The 24834-nt window shown below is 42.1% G+C and overlaps 4 protein-coding genes across 7 annotated transcripts in view; 3 read left to right on the plus strand and 1 right to left on the minus strand.

The window, feature by feature from the left end:
- Positions 1-2225: 2225 nt before the first annotated feature.
- On the plus strand, positions 2226-3409 carry si:dkey-282h22.5 (uncharacterized protein LOC107988040 homolog). The gene is made up of 2 exons (XM_034219957.1): positions 2226-2392; positions 3060-3409. Exons 1-2 carry the CDS (start codon positions 2226-2228, stop codon positions 3337-3339), a joined length of 447 nt encoding a protein of 148 aa, XP_034075848.1. The 3' UTR covers positions 3340-3409.
- A 1518-nt stretch (positions 3410-4927) lies between these two features.
- LOC117548290 (immunoglobulin lambda-1 light chain-like) lies at positions 4928-12447 on the plus strand. The gene is made up of 4 exons (XM_034219452.1): positions 4928-5037; positions 5130-5452; positions 11114-11147; positions 11922-12447. Exons 1-4 carry the CDS (start codon positions 4998-5000, stop codon positions 12245-12247), a joined length of 723 nt encoding a protein of 240 aa, XP_034075343.1. The 5' UTR covers positions 4928-4997; the 3' UTR covers positions 12248-12447.
- A 1419-nt stretch (positions 12448-13866) lies between these two features.
- On the minus strand, positions 13867-18507 carry LOC117548551 (immunoglobulin lambda-1 light chain-like). Of its 3 annotated transcripts, XM_034219920.1 has the most exons (5): positions 18218-18507; positions 16667-16755; positions 16252-16574; positions 15211-15244; positions 13867-14406 (listed from the first exon to the last, which is right to left on the minus strand). In XM_034219920.1, the coding sequence occupies exons 2-5, from the start codon at positions 16704-16706 to the stop codon at positions 14081-14083; spliced, it is 723 nt and encodes a 240-aa protein (XP_034075811.1). In that variant the 5' UTR covers positions 16707-16755; positions 18218-18507; the 3' UTR covers positions 13867-14080. The 3 variants fall into 3 exon arrangements, with proteins under 3 accessions (XP_034075811.1, XP_034075810.1, XP_034075809.1); XM_034219919.1 differs by lacking the exon at positions 18218-18507 and having other exon boundaries at positions 15211-15247; positions 16255-16574; positions 16667-16823; XM_034219918.1 differs by lacking the exon at positions 18218-18507 and having other exon boundaries at positions 16667-16823.
- Positions 18508-18724: 217 nt separating this feature from the next.
- aatka (apoptosis-associated tyrosine kinase a) overlaps positions 18725-24834 on the plus strand; it is a 31377-nt gene continuing 25267 nt past the window's right edge. The window contains exons 1-2 of one of the 2 annotated variants that reach the window (XM_034219914.1): positions 18725-19087; positions 19184-19298. In XM_034219914.1, the coding sequence (XP_034075805.1) occupies positions 19217-19298 (82 nt within the window). In that variant the 5' untranslated portion in view covers positions 18725-19087; positions 19184-19216. Of the gene's footprint in view, positions 19299-24834 lie in introns of both variants that reach the window. The other variant, XM_034219915.1, reaches the window with a different exon arrangement.

Raw genomic sequence — 24834 nt, forward strand, 5'->3', positions numbered from 1 at the left:
AGTACTTATAAAGCAGAAGTGTAATATTACATTACATTACATTGCATTTAGCTGACGCTTTTATCCAAAGCGACTTACAATAAGTGCGTTCGACCAACAAAATACAAACTTGAAGAAAACAGAATCATATAAGTACATCAGTTTCATAGAGCAAAAACATTTCAAGTGCTACTCAACTGGCTTTAGATAAGCCAGCCCTTTATTAGTATATAAGTGCTTTGTTAATAGTCTGCGCCGGAAGGTGTGTAAGCTATCTGCTGTCCTGATGTGAATGGGGAGCTCATTCCACCATTTTGGAGCCAGGATAGCAAACCCACATGTTTTTGCTGATGGGAACTTGGGTCCCCTTCGCAGCGAGGGTGCAGCGAGCCGTTTGGTTGATGCAGAACGGAGTGCACGTGCTGGGGTGTACGGTTTAACCATGTCCTGGATGTAGGAAGGGCCAGATCCATTCACAGCATGGTACGCAAGTACCATTGTCTTGAAGTGGATTCTAGCAGTTACCGGAAGCCAGTGGAGGGAGCGGAGGAGCGGCGTGGTGTGGGAGAATGTAGGAAGGTTGAAGACCAGACGAGCAGCTGCATTCTGGATGAGCTGCAGAGGTCGGATGGCACATGCAGGTAGACCAGCCAGGAGGGAGTTGCAGTAGTCTAGGCGTGAGATGACGAGAGCCTGGACCAGAACCTGCGTCGCTTTCTGGGTCAGCTGGGGACGTATACTCCTAATGTTGTAAAGCGTGTATCTGCAGCAACGGGTTGTAGCAGCTATGTTTGCAGTGAAGGACAGGTTGTTATCTAGGATCACACCCAGATTCCTTGCAGTCTGAGTCGGGGAAACAACAGAGGTGCCGATGTTGATTGTGAGGTCAAGAGTGGGACAATCTTTTCCCGGAAGGAAGAGCAGTTCAGTCTTGTCAAGGTTGAGCTTGAGGTGATGAGCAGACATCCACTGAGAGATAGCGTCAGCTAGACAAGCAGAGATGCGTGCAACGACCTGGGTCTCTGAGCGGGGAAAGGACAGGATTAATTGGGTGTCGTCAGCGTAGCAGTGAAAAACCATGCGGGCTAATGACAGATCTGAGCGAGTTTGTGTACAAGGAGAAGAGGAGGGGACCAAGAACAGAGCCCTGAGGGACCCCTGTAGTTAATTGACAAGGGTCGGACTCCGACCCTCTCCAAGTAACCCTGTAGGTGCGGTCTTTGAGGTATGAGGTGATGAGGGAAAGTGCAGAGCCTGAAACTCCAAGTTCTTGGAGAGTGCGAAGGAGGATCTGATGATTCACCGTGTCGAATGCAGCAGACAGGTCCAAAAGGATGATGACAGAGGAGAGGGAGGCTGCTTTAGCAGTGTGCAGTTCCTCAGTGACAGCAAGGAGGGCAGTTTCTGTAGAGTTACCTGCCTTGAAACCAGACTGGTGCGGATCCAGAAGGTTGTTCTGATGGAGATAGTTGTTTAAAGACAGCACGTTCAAGTGTTTTAGACAGGAACGGGAGGAGAGAGACAGGCCTGTAGTTTATAACATCAGACGGGTTGAGAGTGGGTTTCTTTAGGAGAGGGTTTACTCTTGCCTCCTTGAGACTGTTTGGAAAGTGACCAGAAGTTAGAGAAGTATTGATGAAATGGGTGAGAAACGGTAGAATATCAGGAGCGATAGTCTGAAGGAGGTTTGAAGGGATAGGGTCCAGAGGACAGGTGGTAGGGCGGGCATAGGTAATGAGGGTAAGAACCTCACTTGGAGAGAGAGGGGAAATATTATTGTGTATTGAGTATTGTGCGTGGGTATTTATGATTATTTATAGCTCAGGGTAGATTACAAGTTTAGTGCTGCAGATTGTAGCATTTCCAGTAACCGGAACTTATGGAATGTAACTTATACTATAAATGGTAAACACATAAACGTAAAATTACGTTTATGTGTTTACCATTTATAGTTAGTTATAAGTTACATTATTTTACCACTGCTTTCATACCTGTTTCCCAATAGAATGCAAACCTTGTATTTTTTTATTTTTTATTTTGTTGATAGGTGATGATGAAGAGGATTGTGTTAATGCTCTGTATGATCTTAACATGCAGAGCTCGGAAGCAGGAAACCTCACGTTGGGACTCTAAAGGTCAGGAAGAATCTGTGGTCAATTTAGGTTTTCCTCAATTTGTGTATCCTAAATAAAGTATTGTTTAAAAAAAAACCCACTCAAATTAAGATTCTGTTTGGAAAGATCAGGATGAATATTATCTCCTCCTCTACATTTCTGTCTTCAGCAGGACACACCAATGGCAAGACTTGCTCCAATTTGACCCAGGTACTGGACAACTGGAAATATGCCATTTTAACCCAAGTGAAAGATCTGCTGATCAATGACCACGCTTCAGTCCTGCCTGAATACAACAGGTGGGACACAGCAGCTTCTCACTTTAAATTGTATTGCTGGTATGCTCAAACAAGATCAAGAAGAGAACATGTTGAGTGAGAATAACAACAGCCAGTGATGTCAGTGTGCTTTTAATGGTTTGCAATTGTGGGTAATAATAAATGATATAACTTGCTTTGCTCTGCGCATGACAACTGAACTATCAGAGCAAGTAAGTGATCCCATCCACACAAAGCCAACTCAACTTTGTAAATGACCTCACTATGGAGAATGTGCCAATGGGAAATGTTTCAGCTGAAAATGTTCTTTGTATTGTGTAATATTGTGTTCTGATAAGTTCAGTGTTTTGGCTCTGGGACATGATACTAACAACTAGTAGCGGACATTCCTCATCAACCATATCAGATGCAGTGCTTACTGCACGTGAACTTTCCTAAACTATATTTTCAGATTCTTTAAAAGGGACTTCCGTTCTTTATGTCTGCTATCCTGATGTTTCTGCATGTGGTGGGGCTGCTCCTGCTTAACAACATGTTGTGACTTTATGTTCATGAGCTCTTGTCTTGGTTATGTATTGCAAGTAAACAATGTTCCTATTTCAGCTCATGAACACATTGCCAAAGCTCATTCAAATAATGAAATCATTTGCTCTCTTGTACTTTCCTAAATGCCTCTACATGTGTCCAGGATCCAGCCTCTGTCCGAGGCCCTGGGAGACCTCTACAGGCAGTTCAACTCTCTGAAAGACGAGCTGGGTAGACTCACCTCAAAGTTTGACAGTGTGGAGGGTTTTGTGGACGACCTCAAGCAGGGCAGGTTTGCTCTGCCTCAGCGTCTCGTACAGAGGGTTCCCCCCGGTGTCGGACTGAGATCTCCACTGCGAGCACAGAGGAGGCCTCCTTACAGGGGGACGGTCCAGGAGCCCACCCTTGTCAGAGCGAGGAGAAGAGGGCCACAGAGACCTTAGACCCTTCAGTGTGGATGTTTCACAATAAATCATATCTTTTATATATTCTTCACATAAGGAGATGATACGTTCGTATAATATAAAGACTTGCTCTTGTGATGTATGTGTAGAAAAATATATTTTAATTAATTAAACATATATGACCTTTCCCGACAAAGTCACTTTTAACCACCAGATGGCAGCATTCACTCACATTATATTAGCTGTCATTATTGTATTAATAACTGGACAGAAAGAACATGATGCCTACAAATGTAATCTAAAGTTGTGATATGATACTGTATAATCGCGTACGAATAATTATTTGATTATGATTGTTTGTATTTACCCACATTATTATTAAAAATAGATTAATTTGCAACATGGTTTGACTTGACTTGCTACTTTGTAAAAGGACATAAAGGACTTATTTAGCATTTACATTTTTCTCTTTGACTCTAGTTGTATAAAGCATTGTGTCATGTATTCATACTCACAGTCCAGTGTTGTGGAAGTTGCCATGCAAGATGCTGGCCCAACCTCTGGAAATCATTTGTTCTTTATCACTTTTAAGGCCACATGTTGCGCTGAAGAGATGTGTCAGCTGTAGCCAATATGAAGTTCCTGAAAGTTAGGCCATATGGCTTTTATTTGTTTTCCTCTCTGTAGCCTGTTTATCCTACCTATTCTAAAATGAGTTCTAAATGGACCAAAGTATAATCAAGATTCAAGGTTATTTCTGACAAGATGATGACCTTTGAAGAGCAAAACAGTTCCTCTGTTCATCGTTACTTTGAACTTCACTTTTCAAAAGGCAGTGATGAAAATATTAAGTTCAGGTATTTTTTACATCATTTAGATTTGTCTTTTATTTTGGATGCTGCAAGAATTTACAGATGAACACTGAGAGCTAATTACAATCCATTATGAAGATTTCATAACAAAACCTCTGGTTTTAGCCAGACTGTTTTCTTTTTAATTAAAAAGTTAACTTAATGCAAAACTTTACGGATCTGATAAAAATCAGCTACTGAGTTTTCATGCTCCGTCAATCAAGCATCACCTCTCTACTCCTCCCTCTCTTCCGTCCCAGGATGCACCTGTAGGCCTCGTCTCCTTATTTATAGCTCCATGTAAATGAAGAGGTCAGGTCTCAGCTCTGTGTAAAGTAGTGAAACTTCTCTAACTGAAATACATTGATAGTTTCATTGTTAACGTTTGATTATTCACAGTTTACTTCTAAATGTGCAGTCAGTTTAGTTTAAGATCCTGTAGCAGATGTATGTTGTTGACTCATTATATAAACGTTTAAAATAATGTATAAATCCCATCTTTACTAACCAATTAAAGACATGTATTTAAACTGTTATTTTTGTACATTGCGTTAATGTGTGCATATCCCAAAATGTGGCCTAAGCTACATCATTGTACTTCAAGATTTCAATATTAATGAAATTAATGAATTAAACTATTTTCCCTCCACAAAAGATAAGTAATACATCAATAGTGAAAACTATGCAGATTGGCCCAAAGCTCCTCCTCCTGTCAGCCACTCAGTTTCAGTGTTCAAGTATTAAATGGCTCCTCCAGCTCCTCCTCTCCTCATCCTCCAAACCCTCTCCTCTGTCAGCAGTGAGCTCACTTTCTTAGTTCCAAGGCCCTCCTCACACACTGACACCATGCTGGGGACCCTCTGCACTCTCATCACTGCTCTAACATGTAAGCAGGCTGACTGACTGCAGCTCTGACCTCATGTTGGATTCATCAGTCTGTGTGTTTCTCTTGACTCCATGTCCTCTTGTTGTTTCCAGGTGTGAGTGGTGTGACGGTGGTGACACAGAAGCCTGTAGTGACGGTGAGGAAAGGAGAGACAGCCTCCATGGACTGTAACCTGGGGACTGTTACTGACCATTATGCTTACTGGTATAAACAGATTCCTGGAGGAGCTCCTCAGTATGTACTGAGGTTTTATCACGGCAATAGCGCTCCAACATATGGCTCTGGCTTCTCCTCTCCAAAGTTCACATCTGCTCATCAGTCTACATCAGATTATCGTTTGATCATCAGCAATGTGGAGGAGGGAGACTCAGCAGTCTATCACTGTAAAACATGGGAGGACTCTGCTAAAGAGTACGTATCACAGTGATTTACACCGTGACAAAAACCTCCTCACAAGAACTTCTGCTTTTTCAGTCTCTGACACATCTGATAACAGAGCCTTCAAACAACTCAGTGTCTCATACCATGTGCAATAACCTGTTTATAATAGTAAAGGATTTTATTGGATTCATTTACAAAACAATTTATAAATGTATTCATACCTTTAATACATGCTTTAATTATTAAAATATGAATAAATAAATATGCCATCCAGCATCATCCATAATATCTGAAAAATAATTCAGGCTTTTAAAGCTGCTTTGTCTTTCCAAGTAATATTTTATACTAATTTGAAATGTACAGAATCTGGGATTAATACACAAGATACAGTAACAGTGACAGGACTTGAATGAATCCTGTTTCCTGAGGCCCTGAAGAAACCTGACATACAATATTGAAAAACTAACATTACTACATGCACATCAGGAACTCTTTGCAATATTAAACAAGGCAAAACAGATTCTTGATAAAAATTCCCTCTACATTCTTTACTGTTCATTGGTGTTACCTTATTTAAGTTACTGTGCAGAGGTTTGGGGCAGTAATTATAAAACTACAACACAATCCCTGTTTATTTTACAAAAAAGAGCAATAAGACTTATTACAAATGTCGGCTATAGGGATCATACAAACCCATTATTCTTAGAGCTAAAATTATTAAAACTGTCAGATCTTGTTGAATTCCAAATTGCACAAATCCTGTTTAAGGCAAAAAACGTTCAATTACCTGGGAATATTCATAAACTGTTCAATGAAAGACAAGGGAATTATAATTTACGTGGTTCATTTATATTCACTAATGTTAGGGTGCGCACAACAAAGAGAAGTTTTTGTGTTTCTGTTTGTGGGGTGAAGATCTGGAACAATTTGAGTGAGGAGCTAAAGGGATGTCCAAACATCAAACTATTTAAAAAGAGGTATAAAGACACCATTCTCACAAGGTACAGGGAGGAAACTGCTAAACCATAACTGTTATGTTCTTGTTTTGTATTCAATTTATGAATTTATGTTTATGAATTTGTGTATACATATGTGTATATATATACTTATGAATATATAGAGACAATTCTCTTAACTTGCCTGTATATATTATATGAATGATTATATGAATTATTCAGGTTTAGGGTATTCATTTATATTGTATGTTAACGTATATTAAGATGTAAAAAAAAAAGTAAAAACAAAAGGGAGAAGGGGTCGGATTAAATAAGTGTAAACTTCTTCCGACCCCTTTTCGGACGTGTAATTAGCTAAAGTTTTTTTTTTTTTTTGTATTGTTATCAGATTTTTTTTGTATACTACAGATTATTCAATTATTATTTAAATATTTCGTTTGGTTATTGCATTCATTTGTATAGTACTGTATCATGTCTGTATCATCTTTTGTTTCATTTGTATTTTCTTTGGTTTTACATGCTCGAAAAAAAAAAAATAAAAATAAAAAATAGATGCAGACAATCAATAAACTAAATATATTTTAAATCAGTTTGTATAATTAGGTAAAATGTTTGTTTGTAGGGATTAACATTGAAACATTTGAAGATACAATCTTTTTCCATTCTGTTACGTTCACAAATAAACATGGAAACGAAGACAAATATGAACTTTATATGATTATTAGACGATGAATTAAAATGGAGATTAAATCAGAAACTCCATCTGGTGGAAGTTAATCATGCAGAGGACATCAAAAGAGATCCAAAACCTGTCTGCTTAAATCATAAAAAATAAATGAGAAATTGCTCCTGTAATTATAAAGTGTAAATCACATACAACACTTTAGTTTGTCAGTGAATGAAAGCATGCTGCTGAGTGTAGAAACTCCTCCTCCTGCACTTCTCCTCTCTCAGTGTGTTTATAAGCTTCAGTCTCTCTTCTCCTCTCACTCTGCTCACCTCTCAGCTGGACATTAAGGGACGTTTACAGCACACACTGACACCATGCTGGGGACCCTCTGCACTCTCATCATTGCTCTGACATGTAAGATATTCTTATCATTCTTTTTATAGCCCATATTTTCACACATACACCTCTCACTCATGTCTGTTCCTCTGTATGTTGACAGGTGTTGATGCAATGATAGTGCTGACTCAGACGCCTGCTGTCCACACAGTCTCTACAGGACGAGAGGTTGTTTTCAACTGCAACGTGGAGAGAGATTTTAGTAAATCGTGTTAGTTGGTATAAACAGGTTCCTGGAGAAGCTCCTCGATATGTCCTTAGATTTCACCATAGTAGCAGTTCACCAGACTTTGGATCAGGATTCTCTTCAGACAGATTCAACTCTAAAGCCTCATCAACAATAGATTATCAGTTCATCATTAAGCAGGCAGAGGCAGGAGACTCTGCTCAGTATTACTGTGCGACGTATCACTAGGCCACCAGACCGCCCAGGAGCACAGCAGAGGACCAGGAAGGGATCTCGGGCGGACGGCCCGGGGGCAAGGCAGAGTTCAAGGAGGGGTTCTCGGGCGGACGGCCCGGGGGCAAGGCAGAGTTCAAAAAGGGGGATTCGGGCGGACGGCCCGGGGGCAAGGCAGAGTCTAAGGTGGGGGACTCGGGCGGCCGAGCATGAGGGCGAAGGCAGTGGCAGGAAGAGTCAGAGGGCCGGGCTCGAGGACGAGGGCAGCGGCAAGAAGAGTCAGGGGGCCGGGATCGCGGGCGAAGACTGCGGCTCACAGAGGGCCGGGATCGAGGTCGAAGACTGCGGCTCTCAGGGGGCCGGGATCGAGGGCGAAGACTGCGGCTCTCAGGGGGCCGGGCTCGAGGGCGAAGACCGCGTCTCTCAGGGCCCGGGCTCGAGGGCGAAGACCAGAGAGCTCCGGAGGCCGGGCAGGAAGGCGCTGACGGGACAGTGCCGGAGACCGGGCAGGACCCGGTGTCGGAGCTGGTGGGACAGGCCTCTGCAGGATCCCCCACGGAAGAGGACCAGGACACGGGATTTGCAGGACCCCCGGCAGGAGAGCAGTCGGCGGGGCCTCCAACGGCACAGGACATAGGGTTGGCAGGACCCCCGGCAGGAGAGTAGTCGGCGGGGCCTCCAACAGCACAGGACAAAGGGTTGGCAGGACCCCCGGCAGGAGAGTAGTCGGCGGGGCCTTCAACAGCACAGGACAAAGGGTTGGCAGGACCCCCGGCAGGAGAGTAGTCGGTGGGACCTCCAACGAGACAGGACAAGGAGCTGGCAGGACCCCCGACAGGACCTCCAAGGGGACAGGACAAAGGGTTGGCAGGACCCCCGGCAGGAGAGTAGTCGGCGGGGCCTCCAACGGCACAGGACAAAGGGTTGGCAGGACCCCCGGCAGGAGAGTAGTCGGCGGGACCTCCAACGAGACAGGACAAGGAGCTGGCAGGACCCCCGGCAGGAGAGTAGACGGCGGGACCTCCAACGGGACAGGACAAAGGGTTGGCAGGACCCCCGGCAGGAGAGTAGTTGGCGGGACCTCCAACGAGACAGGACAAGGAGCTGGCAGGACCCCCGGCAGGAGAGTAGACGGCGGGACCTCCAATGGGACAGACATACGATTGGTAGGACCCTCGGCAGAGGAGTAGTCGACGGGGCCTCCAACGGGACAGGACATGGAGTTGGCAGGACCCCCAGCGGAACCTCCAACGGACCAGGACATTGGGTAGGGACTTGAGACGTGACTCGAGAGGGGAACCAAAGGGGAACTCGAGAGGGGACTCGAGAGGGGAACTAGAGAGGGGACTCGAGAGGGGAACTAGAGGAGAGACTAGAGGAGGAACTAGAGAAGGGAACTCGAGAGGGGACTCGCGAGGGGAACTAGAGGAGGGACTAGAGAGGGGACTAAAGGAGGGACTAGAGAGGGGACTAAAGGAGGGAACTCGAGAGGGGACTCGGGTAGGAACTTGAGAGGTGACTAGAGAGGGGACTCGAGAAGGGACTAGAGAGGGGACTCGAGAAGGGACTCGAGAGGGGACCTGAGAGGGAACTGGAGAGGAGACTCGAGAGGGGACTGGAGAGGGGACTCGGGTAGGAACTGGAGAGGGGACTCGGGTAGGAACTGGAGAGGGGACTCGGGTAGGAACTGGAGAGGGGACTCGGGTAGGAACTGGAGAGGGGACTTGAGAGGGAACTTGTATCGGTCGGTACGCCAACAGGACACGGGGAGCTGGCGTCGTCTGGGGAGCCAGCAGGAGGCGAGGTGCTGGAGTCGGCCGGTACGCCGACAAGACTCGGGGAGCTGGCGTCGGCTGGAGAGCCAACAGGAGACGAGGTGCTGGAGTCGGCCGGTACGCCGACAAAACTCGGGGAGCTGGCGTCGGCTGGGGAGCCAGCAGGAGACGAGGTGCTGGAGTCGGGACCATGACTGTATGAGCCAGCTCTGGTGCAGGGACCACGGTTGTAAGATCCAGTTCTGGAGCCGGAAACATGGCTGTAAGGGCCGGAGCTGAAGCCTGGATCATGGCTGTGTGGGCCGGTTTTGGAGCCGGAAACATGGCTGCTGGGGCCGGCACTGTAGCCGGAACCATGGCTGCTGGGCAGGGAACCGGAACACGGATCCATGGCTGTGTGGGTGGTACTGGAGCACGGTACCATGGCTATGTGGGATGGTACTGGAGCACGGAACCATGGCTGCTGGGTCCGGCACTGGAGCCGGAAACTGGCGCTGGAACCCTGGCCTTTCGTCCTTTAGGAGTCTTCGTGGACCTCCAAACGCCAGACCAGACCCCAGGAAAGGGTCAGAACTTGAAGACTGGTACTCAGGGCTACGTGAGAAAACCCTAAGCCACTCGGGCAACAATCTCCAGAGCCAGGGCTTGCGAGCAACCTCCTGACGTGCCTCCTTCAACGCAGCCTCTCTACCCCGTCTAGATGAGGTGCCTCTCCACGTATAAAACATTTACTCCAGAGAGTATCCAAGACTTTCCGCCTGTCGCATCAAAAGGGCTGAGTCCATAATGTGGTCGGTTCGTACTGTCACGGTATGTGAAGCAGGTAGGACCCAAATGCAGATTAAAGTGCAAATTCCTTTATTTCAAGGCTAGGTGAACAACGAAGACAAAACAGAACACTCACCGACGAACTAGTCATGACAAAAGACGAACCGACAAAGACAGACAGAAAAACCAGAACTTAAATACACACAAGACTAATCACACAAACAAGACACAGGTGAGGAGGGAGGAGAAAACACAGGGGCCACAGGTGAACACAATCGGGTAATCAGACACACCAGGGAAACTAACGACAGGGAACCACAGACAAATCCAAACAAGACACAACGCAGACAGAAACAGGCAAGACAGGAGGTGAAGACCTTTCAAAATAAAACATGAAACAAGACAAGACAAAACACCATAAAGACAGATCGTGACAGATTCACACCGTGACAAAAACCTCAGTGAGAGACTCACTACAGTTTTAATGAAATCTGAGAGCATTCTCATGAATGTTATTCTCTGTCTGATGCTGATATGTGGACGTATATCTAAGAAGACTCAAAATGCAGTCCTCAAGTCCAGCAGAGTTTTGGAATAGAATCAGCCTGATGAAGTGAAGGAGATGTTGACAGTGAAAGTTGCTCTCAGCAAGATGTTTCAGTTCCACTCCCCTCATCAGTGAGAGTCAGGAGGTTTTTGTACAGCCATGTATACAAACTGAATCACTGTGGTATTCGGACAAGGCACCAAGCTGATTGTGACAAGTAAGTACTTTCTAACTCATCGTGAAACAGGATATATTTGATGTTTCTCTTATGTATGAAGAGCAATAATCATTGTTTATGTTAAACCTTAAGTTTATGTTAAACCTTAAGCATGTTTTTCATTAAATAACAGACTGGTTTTTAGATCTTCATGCCTAGCTGTGTGTTTGAAGCTAATGGAATGCTCACAATGTTTACATATTTTCTACAAACATTTTAAAACATTTTGATGGTTGAGGGAATTTTACCAGATTTGAACAGTTTTAACATTTATGAACTATATTTAAAATGAAGGCTCATTAGATGTGCATTAAAGTCATTGCTGAATGTGTGTAATTAGTCTGAAGTTTAAGGTTCATTTTAAATATCCCTGAATAATATTGTAGCTATATGGGATTGGTATTTTTCTCTCTTTGGTGGTTAGATACATACAAACAAAGCAGAGTTACTATTGATACACCATCATATTTCACAATGAATGAAATTCATATTTTACAAATGTGAATACAGGATAAGATATTTAAAAGGACTTTATTAATTGATTAAAAGGATTCTGAATAAATGAAAAATATGTATTGGGTTGTGTTTGATAGATTTCTTTTAAAAGGAACAGTGCTCATATTAGGTCAAGACTTCTATGTTTCTCTTTTGCCAATGCTTTACTTTTTCAGATGGATTGTAATATAAACTCATATACTAAATGGTTCTGTTTCTGTCATGCTTTGAATACATGATTTGATTAGTATTTGATGGAAGCTCTCCATGTGTTTTCAGGCTCCAGCCTCCCTCCTCCTGTCCTCACAGTCTTCCCTCCGTCCAGTGCTGAGCTCCAGGCCAACAAAGCCTCTCTGCTGTGTCTGTCCAGTCAGCCTGTGCCTTTTGCAGATGTGAGCTGGTTGTCTGCTGGGAGTCCAGTGAGCAGTGGGATCTCTACCAGCACCGCTGCTCAGCAACCCGACAAGACTTTTAAAATCAGCAGCTATCTGTCCGTCCAGACGTCAGACTGGAACATGGATAAGGTTTACACATGTAAAGTGACTCAGGGCTCCCAGACTTCAGAGCAAAACATCAAGAAGTCTGAGTGTCCCGCTGAGCAATAGTAGAGGAGCACAATGACCGTTTACTGTCTGCTGCTTTATTGTGTGTGCTGTTTGGTCATCACCAGCTTTACATGTGAGAGAACATGTGTCTGCAGGCTTGTGTTAAAGTTGTGACAGTTACGTGGAGGTGTTGTATCAGCTTTGCAAATGATTTAAATGTTTTTCAATATATTCAATTAAAAACGCATTTCATAAAAACATTCTATTGCTTCTGTATTTTTTGTTAGTGATCAAGAATACACAGATGGTATCTTTATATCTCACTTTTAGTTAAATCTTTGTCAAGAAAATGTGCTTAAAATTCTTTCATATGGTATAAACTTATTTAAGAATATGATTTTAAGTGTGTTAAAGGATAAAATAGAGAAAAACGTACCTACAATACAATCAGCAACTGAAAGTGAGTTTTCATCCTCTGTCAGTCAAGCATCACCTCTCTACTCCTCCGTTCCTTCCTTCCCAGGATGCACCTGTAGCCCTCCTCTTCTTTCTAATAGCTTTATGTAAATGAAGAGTTCAAGTAACAGCTTTCTGTAAAATAACAGTAAACTGTCAGTGACTATAAACACAGACATTTTACCTTCTATGTGAATTATATACGTGTGCAGAGTATTCTTTTATATCCTTCATGGATTTCTACTGTTTAATACTTACAACATTTATGAAAATTACCTTTTCACTAAGTTAATTTAATTAAAAGAATACCCCATCAGAAAGAGCCCCAGTGTCTGTTGTAATGCTACACTGTAGTTATATCAAGTTAGATTGTCTCATTCATTCAAAGAGCTTTTGGATTTTAAACTCAGCTTTTCTAGTTTGAGAAGGTTAAACTTACATCATGTATTCATTTTCTTCACAACTTGAACATTTTGTCACATGGACTCAACTTGCCTTAGTAAGTTATCAGTTGAAACATTAAAGAAAATAAAAAGGCGGGAGGTTAGAGAGCTACAGAAAAAAAGATCTGCTTCCGCATTTGAGTTTAAAAAAACCTCCTCTTTAAACTGGATGCTAGGTTGAAGAGTGGATATGATCAACTTGTTATATCCTGAAGATATGTCATGTTTGAATCCGGACTAAAGTAAAGATACATTTTGATCCAAATGAGAGAACTGCATGTAGATGGGCACACACTCGCTGGCCCAGGGGACCCAATCCAAAACTAAACTGACTGCACATTTAGAAGTAAACTGTGAATGACCAAATGTTAACAATGAAACTATCAATGTATTTCAGTTTGAGAAGTTTCACTACTTTACACAGAGCTGACTCTTGACCTCTTCATTGACATGGAGCTATAAATAAGGAGTCGAGGCCTACAGGTGCATCCTGGGACGGAAGAGAGGGAGGAGCAGAGAGGTGATGCTTGACTGACGGAGCATGAAAACTCACTTTCAGTGTCTCTTTTGTTCGGATGTCTTCTAAGATCTGGTGCAAGCAGCTTAAAAACAGCGACGTAATGTTAATCTCTATCTTCTCCTTTTATTAAAAATAAACTTCTAATAACAATTGGGCTTTCTGAATTCTACACATATTTTGATTAGTAAGAGTTTGGAAGGACAGGTCTTTAATCTCAAGGTTTCAAGATTTCATTGAAAAGTATGAATAAATACAAAGACTTTTTTTGTTCTCAGATATTTTTTATTTGTATTTTTAATAAATCTTGCAAAAAAGAAATGCGCCATTTGCAAAGCTGATACAACACTTCCCTGTTACTGTCAACATTTATATTCCAAGCCTGCAGACACATGTTCTCTCACATGTAAAGCTGGTGATGACCAAACAGCACACACAATAAAGCAGCAGACAGTAAACGGTCATTGTGCTCCTCTACTATTGCTCAGCGGGACACTCGGACTTCTTGATGTTTTGCTCTGAAGTCTGGGAGCCCTGAGTCACTTTACATGTGTAAACCTTATCCATGTTCCAGTCTGACGTCTGGACGGACAGATAGCTGCTGATTTTAAAAGTCTTGTCGGGTTGCTGAGCAGCGGTGCTGGTAGAGATCCCACTGCTCACTGGACTCCCAGCAGACAACCAGCTCACATCTGCAAAAGGCACAGACTGACTGGACAGACACAGCAGAGAGGCTTTGTTGGCCTGGAGCTCAGCACTGGACGGAGGGAAGACTGTGAGGACAGGAGGAGGGAGGCTGGAGCCTGAAAACACATGGAGAGCTTCGATCAAATACTAATCAAATCATTTATTCAAAGCATGACAGAAACAGAACCATTTAGTATGAGTTTATATTATAACAATCAATCTGAAAAAGTAAAGCATGTTAAATTGGCAAAAGAGAAACATAGAAGTTATTAACTCATATGAGCACTGTTACTTTTAAAAACAAATCTATCAAACACAAACCAATACATTTTTTTCCTTTTTTCAGGATTATTTTAATCAATTAATAAAGTCACTTTATATGTCTTATCCTGTTTTAAAATGTGTAATATACTAATTTAAGTCAGTGTTCGATGTGATGGTGTATCAACAGTAACTCTGATTTTATTATATATATATATATATATATATATATATATATATATATATATAACCACCAAAGAGAGAGCAAATTCTAATCCCAGATAGCCACAGAAATATTAGGGGATATTTAAATGTATTCCTAAACTTAAGACTAATAGTAATTAAACATTATAAACACACACTTTTAGTATTGATATCACAATAAAAAAAAAGTCTTCAAATTAAATACAGTTTTAAGATGTTCCCTCAACCATCAACATATGTTTTAAATATTTGTTGAACATATTTTAAATATTGTGAGCATTTCAGATTGTTAGCTTCAAACACACAGCTTGGCATGAAGATCAAAAATGAATCTGCTTTTGAATGAAAAACATGATTAATGTTTTAAACACTTATCAACGCATACATAGGTTGATGATTCTAAATACAGAAACTTTAAATGTATCCTGTTCTAAGATGAGTTAGAAAGTACTTACTTGTCACAATCAGCTTGGTGCCTTGTCCGAATACCACAGTGATTCAGTTTGTATACATGGCTGTACAAAAACCTCCTGACTCTCACTGATGAGGGGAGTGGAACTGAAACACCCTGCTGAGAGCAACTTTCACTGTCAACATCTCCTTCACTTCATCAGGCTGATTCTATTCCAAAACTCTGCTGGACTTGAGGACTGCTTTCATTCACAGACAAACTACATTATGTTTTTGATGTGAAACTTTTTTATAATTACAGGAGCAATCTTTTCATTTATTTGTTATGTTTTAAGCAGACGGTGTTTGGCCATCTGTTGATGTCCTCTGCATGAGTATTATTAACTTCCACCAGATGGAGTTTCTGATTTAATCTACATTTTAATTTGTGGTCTAATAATATTATCAACGACACCATCAATGTATAAATTCATATTTTTCTTATCTTTTTATTTATTTGTGAACGTAACAGAATGGAAAAAGATTGTATCTTCAAATGTTTTAATGTTAATCTCTACAAACAAAAATGTTACCTAATTATACAAACTTATTTAAAATATATGTAGTTTATTGATTGTCTGCATCTAGATTTCCTGATGTGAATGTAGTGATGTTACTTTTTCAATATTGTATGTCAGGTTTCTTCAGGGCCTCAGGAAACAGGACTCACTAAGGTCCCGTCACTGTTACTGTATCTTCTGCATTAAACCCAGATTATGTACATTTTCTATTATTATAAGATATTATTTAGCAAGATAAAGTGGCTTTAAAAGCTTGAATTATTTTCATGTATTATGGATGATGCTGTATGGCATATTTATTTATTCGTATTTTCATTATTAAAGCATTTATTAAAGGTATGGATACATTTATAAATTATTGTTAAAATGAATCTGGTAAAATCCTTTTAATGTTTTTAAACAATGAATTGCACATGGTGTGAGACACTGAGTTTTTTGATGGCTCTGTTATCAGATGTGTCAGAGAGTGAAAAAGCAGAAGTTCTTGTGGGGAGGTTTTTGTCACGGTGTAAATCACTGTGATACGTACTCTTTAGCAGAGCTGTCCCATGTGTGACAGTGATAGACTGCTGAGTCTCCCTCCTCCACATTGCTGATGATCAAACGATAATCTGATGTAGACTGATGAGTAGATGTGAACTTTGGAGAGGAGAAGCCAGAGCCATATGTTGGAGCGCTATTGATGTGATAAAAAAATAAAACAAACTGAGGAGCTCCTCCAGGAATCTGTTTGTACCAGCGTGCAGCACTGTTAGTAACAGTCCCCAGGTTACAGTCCATGGAGGCTGTCTCTCCTTTCCTCACCGTCACTACAGGCTTCTGTGTCACCACCGTCACACCACTCACACCTGGAAACAACAAGAGGACATGGAGTCAAGAGAAACACACAGACTGATGAATCCAACATGAGGTCAGAGCTGCAGTCAGTCAGCCTGCTTACATGTTAGAGCAGTGATGAGAGTGCAGAGGGTCCCCAGCATGGTGTCAGTGTGTGAGGAGGGCCTTGGAACTAAGAAAGTGAGCTCACTGCTGACAGAGGAGAGGGTTTGGAGGATGAGGAGAGGAGGAGCTGGAGGAGCCATTTAATACTTGAACACTGAAACTGAGAGTGGCTGACAGGAGGAGGAGCTTTGTTTATAATGATTATTTAAAGTGTTTATTTCCTTGACAATCCCAACAAATTTCATGTCAAGGTCTGAAAAGACTTCCTGTTTTATGAAAAATACTTTCTTATTACATTTCATAATGGTGTGATTCATCCCAGTCAACGTTTTATTTTCTAGCCTTAGTAAGAGTTGGCAATAATAATGTTTATATAATTGAAAACTTGTAAAGCCTTTTGCCGATTAAAAGAGGAAACAAATACAATATTTACGATGTGCCGAAAACAAAACACAGTTGAGGGCAAGTTTATTCGGTTATTGGCAGTTTTACAGAGAACTGGAACTTAACCTCTTAATTTACATGAAACTAAATAAGGACAGAAAGACTGCAGGTGCATCCTGCATGAGAGAGAGAGTAGTTGAAAAATGAGCAATCAGTTGCGTCGAAATAGGGTCGTTACTTTTAAAATCAGTGTTCTTTATGCAGCTCTAATAGTAATCCAGTGCTGCTCTCTAGTGTGCATTCAAGAGCATAACACCTCATACTGTATCAACTCCCCTTACTGGGTCTTGAAGATTAAACCAAACACAGGCAAACAATAAATGTTTCATCTATTGAAAGAATGGCATGCAAAGAACACACTTCACGAGTACTGTAATTGTGTGTGCCTGTAAGAAAGTATTACAACGAATGTACTATATATGCTGTATGAAATATATAACCATTTTCAACCGATTACTTATTATTGCCTAAATGAAGGTTTATAATATTGAGGAAATTTAGATTGTGGCTTTGAACTTTGAGAGACTTTCGTCGGCACTTTGCTAAAATCTCAACAATCTCTGCTTTACTACTAACAACCAGCAGAGGGCCAATAAGAGTGTGGTGTGATAAATCAGCACGTGGGAGAGATTGGCCTTTAGGCCTGAAAGAGTCTATTCAAACCCAAACAAAGATATTTTTCTATCCCTAACGAGATATAGGTGGGGGTGAGGATTATTTTAGGTTTACAATTCAATGTAGCATAAGCATTGCTAACTTTGACCTCCTTTTAAGATATTTTTGGTCTGATCAATGCATAATCAGACATACCAGTTGGGCCCCTACCTCAATTTTGCGATACACACATGCCACCATGGTGATGCCAGTGCTGTATGCGTTTCTTTACCTGTCCACTAGTGGCGTCAGACACACACAGATACACACACACACACACACACACACCCACACACACACACACACACACACACACACACACACACACACACACACACACACAACACACACACACACACACACACACACACACACACACACACACACACACACACACACACACACACACACACACACACACACACACACAGACAGCTACGGCTTTACTTACCACTCCGTCTCGATGATGTGCTCAGAAATAACACTTTAAACCTCTGCTTGATACAGTCTATGTTTGATACTCATACTGCCTGCGTTATCTGACAGTGACAAAACAATCCGACCCCCATGCACAGCGCCGACCCTTTCACCGGCCCAGAGTATCTGGGGAACAGTCTTGGATGGAACACGTGGTAGCCTATATCAGGATAGAGGTACGTGACGTCCATGCCTGTGTTCCCCAAATCAGTTAAAACCTAAAGTATTTCAGGAAAATGTTGTCTTCAAAATGACCCTACATGCACGCGCACACGCTCACTGGCAGGATTCCTGTAGGCTGGCTGCGTCAAGTGTGACAGAGAAAGCTTGGGCAGTAGGCATACGTGATTTTTGCTCTTCAAATTAAAGGCCCGACTCAATTTGTCTCGTAGTCCTGAGCAAGTCCGTTCTATTTTGAAAGGTTCAAACGGAAGTAGTTGCTAATTTTATGTGGCTTGATCCTGGTGCAAGATGTCGCTCATTCTTTCTGGACCGAAGCTGAAACCCATGCTCGTAGCTGGCCGTTTTTTTTTTTTAAGAACCAGATGCTCGCCTACCATGTAGTACGGACATAGGAGCAAACCGAGCTTTATTCTGAAAGGAACACAAATTGAAGATCACCAAATGTTTGGAGCAGTGCAGATTTAACAGTGAAAAACGGGTGACCGAGTCGGTACATCAAGCCTGTCCAGAATTTCAGTCAACTGGAAGACAACGAGACGGTATTTTATTCTTAAGAAAATAAACTAACAGATGTTGTGAAATGGAAATGACTGTCAACATCTGTCCCCAAATCTGTTCGAGCTGAAGGTGGAGCAGGATTTTTCGCTGGGCTCTCTGTGAGGTGTGATGGAATAAAATGCTGCGCATTACCGCTTAGGTTACATGATTCTCAAAAGCACCTGAGTCGGGAATTTATCCTTGACCTTTTTGTGTTTAGGCTTCTGCTGTCTTCTGCTACGGAACGAGGAGGATGGTCTTTGTCCTACATGTGATTGTCATGTCTTCGGCGTTTTTCAATCCCAGTTTTGCCTTCAGCTCCCACTTCGATACAGGTAAGGGTCAATCTGATGAACGATGGCGTTTTTCCATTATGTGTCTTCTTAATCAAACTGAGCGATATCTGGTGTTTCATGTAGGGCCACCCTGTGTCTGGCTGTATCATTGTACACACACAGCATTTTCTTAGTCACCAGCAGCAGCAGCAGCATCATCATCATCATCATCATCATCATCATCATCATCATCATCATCATCATCATCATCATCATCATCATCATCATCATCATCATCATCATCATCATCATCATCATCATCATCATCATCATCATCATCATCATCATCATCCGCTCCCACAGTGACCTTAAACATTTTAAATTAGCATAGGTATAGTTGTTTTACATTCAATGACATCTTAGTGATGAGGGCTAAAAGTTAAGCCTGCACATATTCTGCATAGTCCTACACCCTGCATCTAAATGTGTGTGTGTGTGTCTGTGTGTGTCTGTGTGTGTGTGTGTGTGTGTGTGTGTGTGTGTGTGTGTGTGTGTGTGTGTGTGTGTGTGTGCTGCAACATCACAGAGGTGACATGCTGACAAAGGTATAATGCTGACATGCTTGAGATGGCATTCTCTTCGCCCGTTTTAATGCAGCCTTTATGAATCCTCCGGATGTTGGCATGGTGGGGAAGAGGACCCAGGTGCTGCTGCAGTGCTACGGGACCACCGAGCAGGAAGTCATGGCTGTCCTGTGTAGGGGCTTGAATTAGAGCAGAATAAATAACGGTTTGCACGTGTATACAGGACTGAGAGAGTCCCTGCAATGTGCTGAGCATACAAATGACAGTGAGTCCAGTCAAGTTTTGGACTCTATCAGTCCTCCCCTAACTGCATTAGTGATCACTCTTTGTCCAAGTATTCCACCCACATACCTTCCTGGGACTCCCCACTTCATATTATTTGCATCTCTTCTCGGTTTTCCACCAGAACATGACACTAAAAGGGGCTTCCATTTAAAGTCAACATTTCTTTGTAAGAGAGTCCCTGTGCATTTTGGAAGTTGATGTGCTCACAATCAGATTTCATTTATTCCTGTAAACGGACATTATAGCAAGAAATCATTTTGACTGTCAACATCCAGTTAAAAATAATGAAGTAATGAGAGCACACTTTCAGATCTAGAACCACTGCTTTTACAGTCATAGGTTTTTTTTTAATGCAAAACCCAAGATAAACGACAAGTTAATAATTCCAAAGACTGTAGGTACATTGATATGACAACACGTCTTTGAAGGATTTGTTTATTAATAATGACTTACCTGTTCCAGATAATATTCTGCTCGGATTCATAATACACTGCAAAGAGAAACACACAGGGGTTTAGTGTTCTGATATTTGGAAAACCATGACAAAAGCACTTCTCGTGTGGAAGGTATAGTGGGTGCTGAGCTGGCTACCCCTGGTTCTGCACTGAAATATGATACAAAGTGCAACCTTTTAATTTGAAGCAGGATATTAAATGGTTCCCAGCTGAGTTATGGGTAAAATGCTTGCTGACTGTGGCTCTTGTGGGGCATCTTCTAATTTAATAGTGTTAGTGTATTCTTCCAGGAGTACATTTCAGGTTTTAAAAATAGTCCCTCAGGAATGTGCAGTGAAACATTCCTTTATCTTTTCTTCGGCTGACAGTAGCTAAATGAATAGCCTCAGTGACAGATCAGGGTGGAATGCATTGGGATTGGTTCTCTTTAGAAGCATGGTGGGGCATGAGTGGGCGTGTACATGTAGCTTGTATTTAGCATGCGGAGAGGATGGATGTCTGTGTCGTCACTCTCCTGTCATAATGATTTACATTTCTCATTAGAGGAGCACCTCGAAGCAGCCTGTTCCTCCCTAATAATTGTTCTGAGAATCAGTGTTGCCTAGGGGATAAAAGGGCTGTGTGAGGAGGCCAGTGCTAAGGACAGAGTTATAAATAAAAAACAGTTACAAACACAACATCTAGAGTTAGAACTGTAGCAGTGCTCAGCTGCAATTCCTCTCTCTGAGCCCGGGTAAGAACATAGTGTGCTCTTCCTATGCACATACTCATGCACATACACACACCAAGACAGAGGTAAACTAGAGGCTAGGTAGGTCGACAAGCTGCACGTCATTGTGAAAGCCATTTGAGGATGGATGTAAACACCATGGCAGGGTTTTTTAACTCTTTACCATCAGCCCTCACACAGCGCCGGATCTTGTTTTGTGTGCGGCCGGGGGAAAGTTGTGTAAATGTGTGGCATTATGCACCGATGACAACCACGACTTGCACCTGGTGCTTCAGCACCTCGGAGAGCTCTCCCATCAGCGAAGGGAGCAGATGTGTGTCTGTGTTGGCATGTGTGTGTGTGTGTGTGTGTGTGTGTGTGTGTGTGTGTGTGTGTGTGTGTGTGTGTGTGTGTGTGTGTGTGTGTGTGTGTGTGTGTGTGTGTGTGTGTGTGTGTGAAGGGTATTTGAAAACCTGGCTGCATCCTGCGAACAGAACTAATATGCATCGCTTTACTGTCGGGGCAAACAGAAGACAGACTGACCTGAAAGGCATCACCGGTACACCGACAAGCTGACAATGCAGCAGTGTGGGAGTCTTTCAGCAGTCTCCTCTGCTGCCTGGAGGTGGCAGTGGCAGCTAGTGGGAATGCTATGGATTGTATCTTTGTGTAAACGCATAACACACACTTTTCTATCGCTCACACACACTTAATGCACATTCCACATACAGGAACATTTTACACGTGCCCTTGTATAAACATGGACACAGCACTGCACCTTTGACCAAGGTGCTACTTATATCGGAGAAGAAGGATGTTTTGACTTGCTCTCGGAGCTCCTCCCACTGACTCGGTCACTGCTGACTATTTGATTATTCATCTCTCCATGTGTAACCAAGCACTTTGGTTACATAAGTAAGCCTCTGCAGGAACTCAAATAAGAATGAAGTGGATTTAAGCAGTCAAGTGGAACCAGCTATGTCTCCTATGTGCTCTCTGTGGGATGAGGTGGTTTTTTTTGTTTCATAATGGTGTGTGTGTGTGTGTGTGTGTGTGTGTGTGTGTGTGTGTGTGTGTGTGTTTGTGTGTGTGTGCGTGCGCGACTGCATATTTGATGGGCTTCATTATGTATTTAATTTGTCACCAAACATCAATTCTTGTCAGTGAATTTAAACAGTTGAGCACCCGAGCCATTTAATGATGATGATGATAAAATGACAGAACAGAAAAGAGGATCCATGTGTGTTCTTGTGTTCAAAAGGACCGCTTTGAAATGTCATCGATAGGTGAAACACATTCGGGTCAAAAGTGTCACTGTGTTAATTCACTGCCACTATTCAGACACATCCTCCTAGTATGTGCTTAGACCAAGAAACCAGAAGAATATGGCAGGGATAATAGGTGCATAGCAGCCAGCATTACTCACACTGACTTGTTTTGCTCAGGTATGTTTGTGTCTTTCCACTCAAACAAGCACACACATCTCCACATCTCCACAGAAACACACACACACACACACACACACACACACACACACACACACACACACACACACACACACACACACAAACACACACACACACACACACACACACACACACCACACACACACACACACACACACACACACACACACACACACACACACACACACTGCCTTGTGTCTGCATCATGAGACTCAAGGCTCAAATGTCATTCCAAGTGCATATTTCTATGTCTTTATATGGTTTGCACATGCATCTAATTTGTGTTTCACACCCTCCTGGAGCCATTGTGCAGAGCTGTGGAGATGATTTACTCATAAATGATACAATAGAGGAGGTATTGTTTTAGCCTTAAAACAGTAATGCCTATGTTAGATTGCACCCCTGCCAATATCAACACATTAAGTTAACATTTTAAGCAGAGTTTAAAGAAGTTTGTTGAAAAGTCAGTTGTTAGAGCTTAAAATAAATGTGAAGTATTGTTGTTGAATAGTGTTTTTGTTTGGATTTTAACACCGTTTATCAAGTCAAACAAAGAAAGCACTAACTCATCTTTAGTACTTTTTAGCATACTGCATGATTTTAATAAAGACAAATCCTAATATGTCGGGTTGTAGCATTATTAGATATTGTGCCCACACTCAATGAGCTGAATAGGGACTCAATGCCGATAAGGTGAATCTATTCAATTTCTCTGTGTTTATTACATTATATACAACATTGTGTTACCATAGCTTTACACAATTAATAGTCTTGATCTTGCCTCAGACATAAACAATTAAAAAAGCTTCAGCATCAGTCGTTTCGACACTCTGAAGACCGAATACATCACAGAGAATGTTGCATGCTTTGACACAGACTGGCAGAACAGAAGCCTCCCCGCCCGTGAGAGTCTCTGCAGACATCTTCCCTCTGTAGTTGTCTGTCGCTTTTTTGAAATCACTTACTTGTATGGTTGCTATGCATGCACACATGCAAACACACCGCTTCTTGCTTTTGACCAAGACCAAGTAATGACAGTGCTGCAGGGTGGGCAAGGTGCCAGACCTTGCCCACTGCAATCAAATCGTCTTGAGAAAGAGTAAGGGGGAGACAAAGAGGGGGGAAAAGAGAGGCTGAGATACCGTTTCAACTGCAGTGAGTATACAATAGATTGGTGACAAATAGATATGTACATCACGCAGTAACTGTGTTATATACAAGTATTTAATTTGAATGTGTGGTCCCTGACTGAGCTTTGTGTCTTTCAGAAACGATATGTTGGCTATTTTGACTAAGAAACATGTCCCGGTGGCGCTAATGACCAAGCTGCATTGAATATACTGCAAATATTTCAGTCTGTGGAGGCTAATGCCACCATATGCAACAAGAGACTGTCATTATTAAACCACTTAAGCGACTTTTCACTTCCCCTCCATGATCCTAATGTAAAACATACAACACAAAAAGAGAGCAAAAAGGGCCCCACATCTCTCGGATCATGCATTCAAATTCAGGACAGTGCTGCAGGGGCAAACAAGCTCCTCCATCTGCTCTGCCTGAGCTGCACCAAGTGCCTTCCAACAAAAACACTCTCACACACAAACACAACAGTGATGGAGGAAGAAGGGTGGGAAAGCGCTTAGGATAGATCAGACTGGATGGATAGAGACAGGAGAAAAGTGTGACCAAGGGTGTAACTTTGGTTTGAGAAGTGGGGGGGAGACAAAACAGGGGGTCCTCCGCAATGAAACGTTTTTCTCGAATTAATTCCATTTCCTGCCTTTCTACAAATATATATTAGGGACTATGGTGTTAAAAAATCCAAGAAAGATGTGTAGTGTATATAATGAGGAGAAGATTTTTGTCTTTAAATTGAAGTTGAATGCATCAATCTGGTGCACTTAAAATTAAGAGATGTATGGATACAGCTCTCAACACTCATATGAAACAGAACTGTATATATTTCAATAATCAAAACACCATTAGAATATGCTCACAACCAATAACAAATCATTGATAAACTCCTCTCCTATCTTTATCTTACCTAGTCTGCATTCTTTCTTTTTATTTCTGCATATTTTACTAATCACTCCCCTT

The sequence above is a fragment of the Gymnodraco acuticeps genome, unplaced genomic scaffold (assembly GCF_902827175.1).
Source record: "Gymnodraco acuticeps unplaced genomic scaffold, fGymAcu1.1, whole genome shotgun sequence".
Lineage (NCBI taxonomy): Eukaryota > Metazoa > Chordata > Actinopteri > Perciformes > Bathydraconidae > Gymnodraco > Gymnodraco acuticeps.

Excerpts from the sequence above, each read along its gene's own strand:
- LOC117548290 (XM_034219452.1), top strand. The coding sequence starts at position 4,998 with ATGCTGGGGACCCTCTGCACTCTCATCACTGCTCTAACAT. Across the intron at positions 5,038-5,129 it reads TCTCATCACTGCTCTAACAT|GTGTGAGTGGTGTGACGGTG; the intron begins GTAAGCAGGCTG and ends TGTTGTTTCCAG. Across the intron at positions 11,148-11,921 it reads CACCAAGCTGATTGTGACAA|GCTCCAGCCTCCCTCCTCCT; the intron begins GTAAGTACTTTC and ends ATGTGTTTTCAG.
- si:dkey-282h22.5 (XM_034219957.1), top strand. The coding sequence starts at position 2,226 with ATGAATATTATCTCCTCCTCTACATTTCTGTCTTCAGCAGGACACACC. Across the intron at positions 2,393-3,059 it reads GTCCTGCCTGAATACAACAG|GATCCAGCCTCTGTCCGAGG; the intron begins GTGGGACACAGC and ends ACATGTGTCCAG.
- LOC117548551 (XM_034219919.1), bottom strand. The coding sequence starts at position 16,808 with ATGGCTCCTCCAGCTCCTCCTCTCCTCATCCTCCAAACCCTCTCCTCT. Across the intron at positions 16,575-16,666 it reads TCTCATCACTGCTCTAACAT|GTGTGAGTGGTGTGACGGTG; the intron begins GTAAGCAGGCTG and ends TGTTGTTTCCAG. Across the intron at positions 14,407-15,210 it reads CACCAAGCTGATTGTGACAA|GCTCCAGCCTCCCTCCTCCT; the intron begins GTAAGTACTTTC and ends ATGTGTTTTCAG.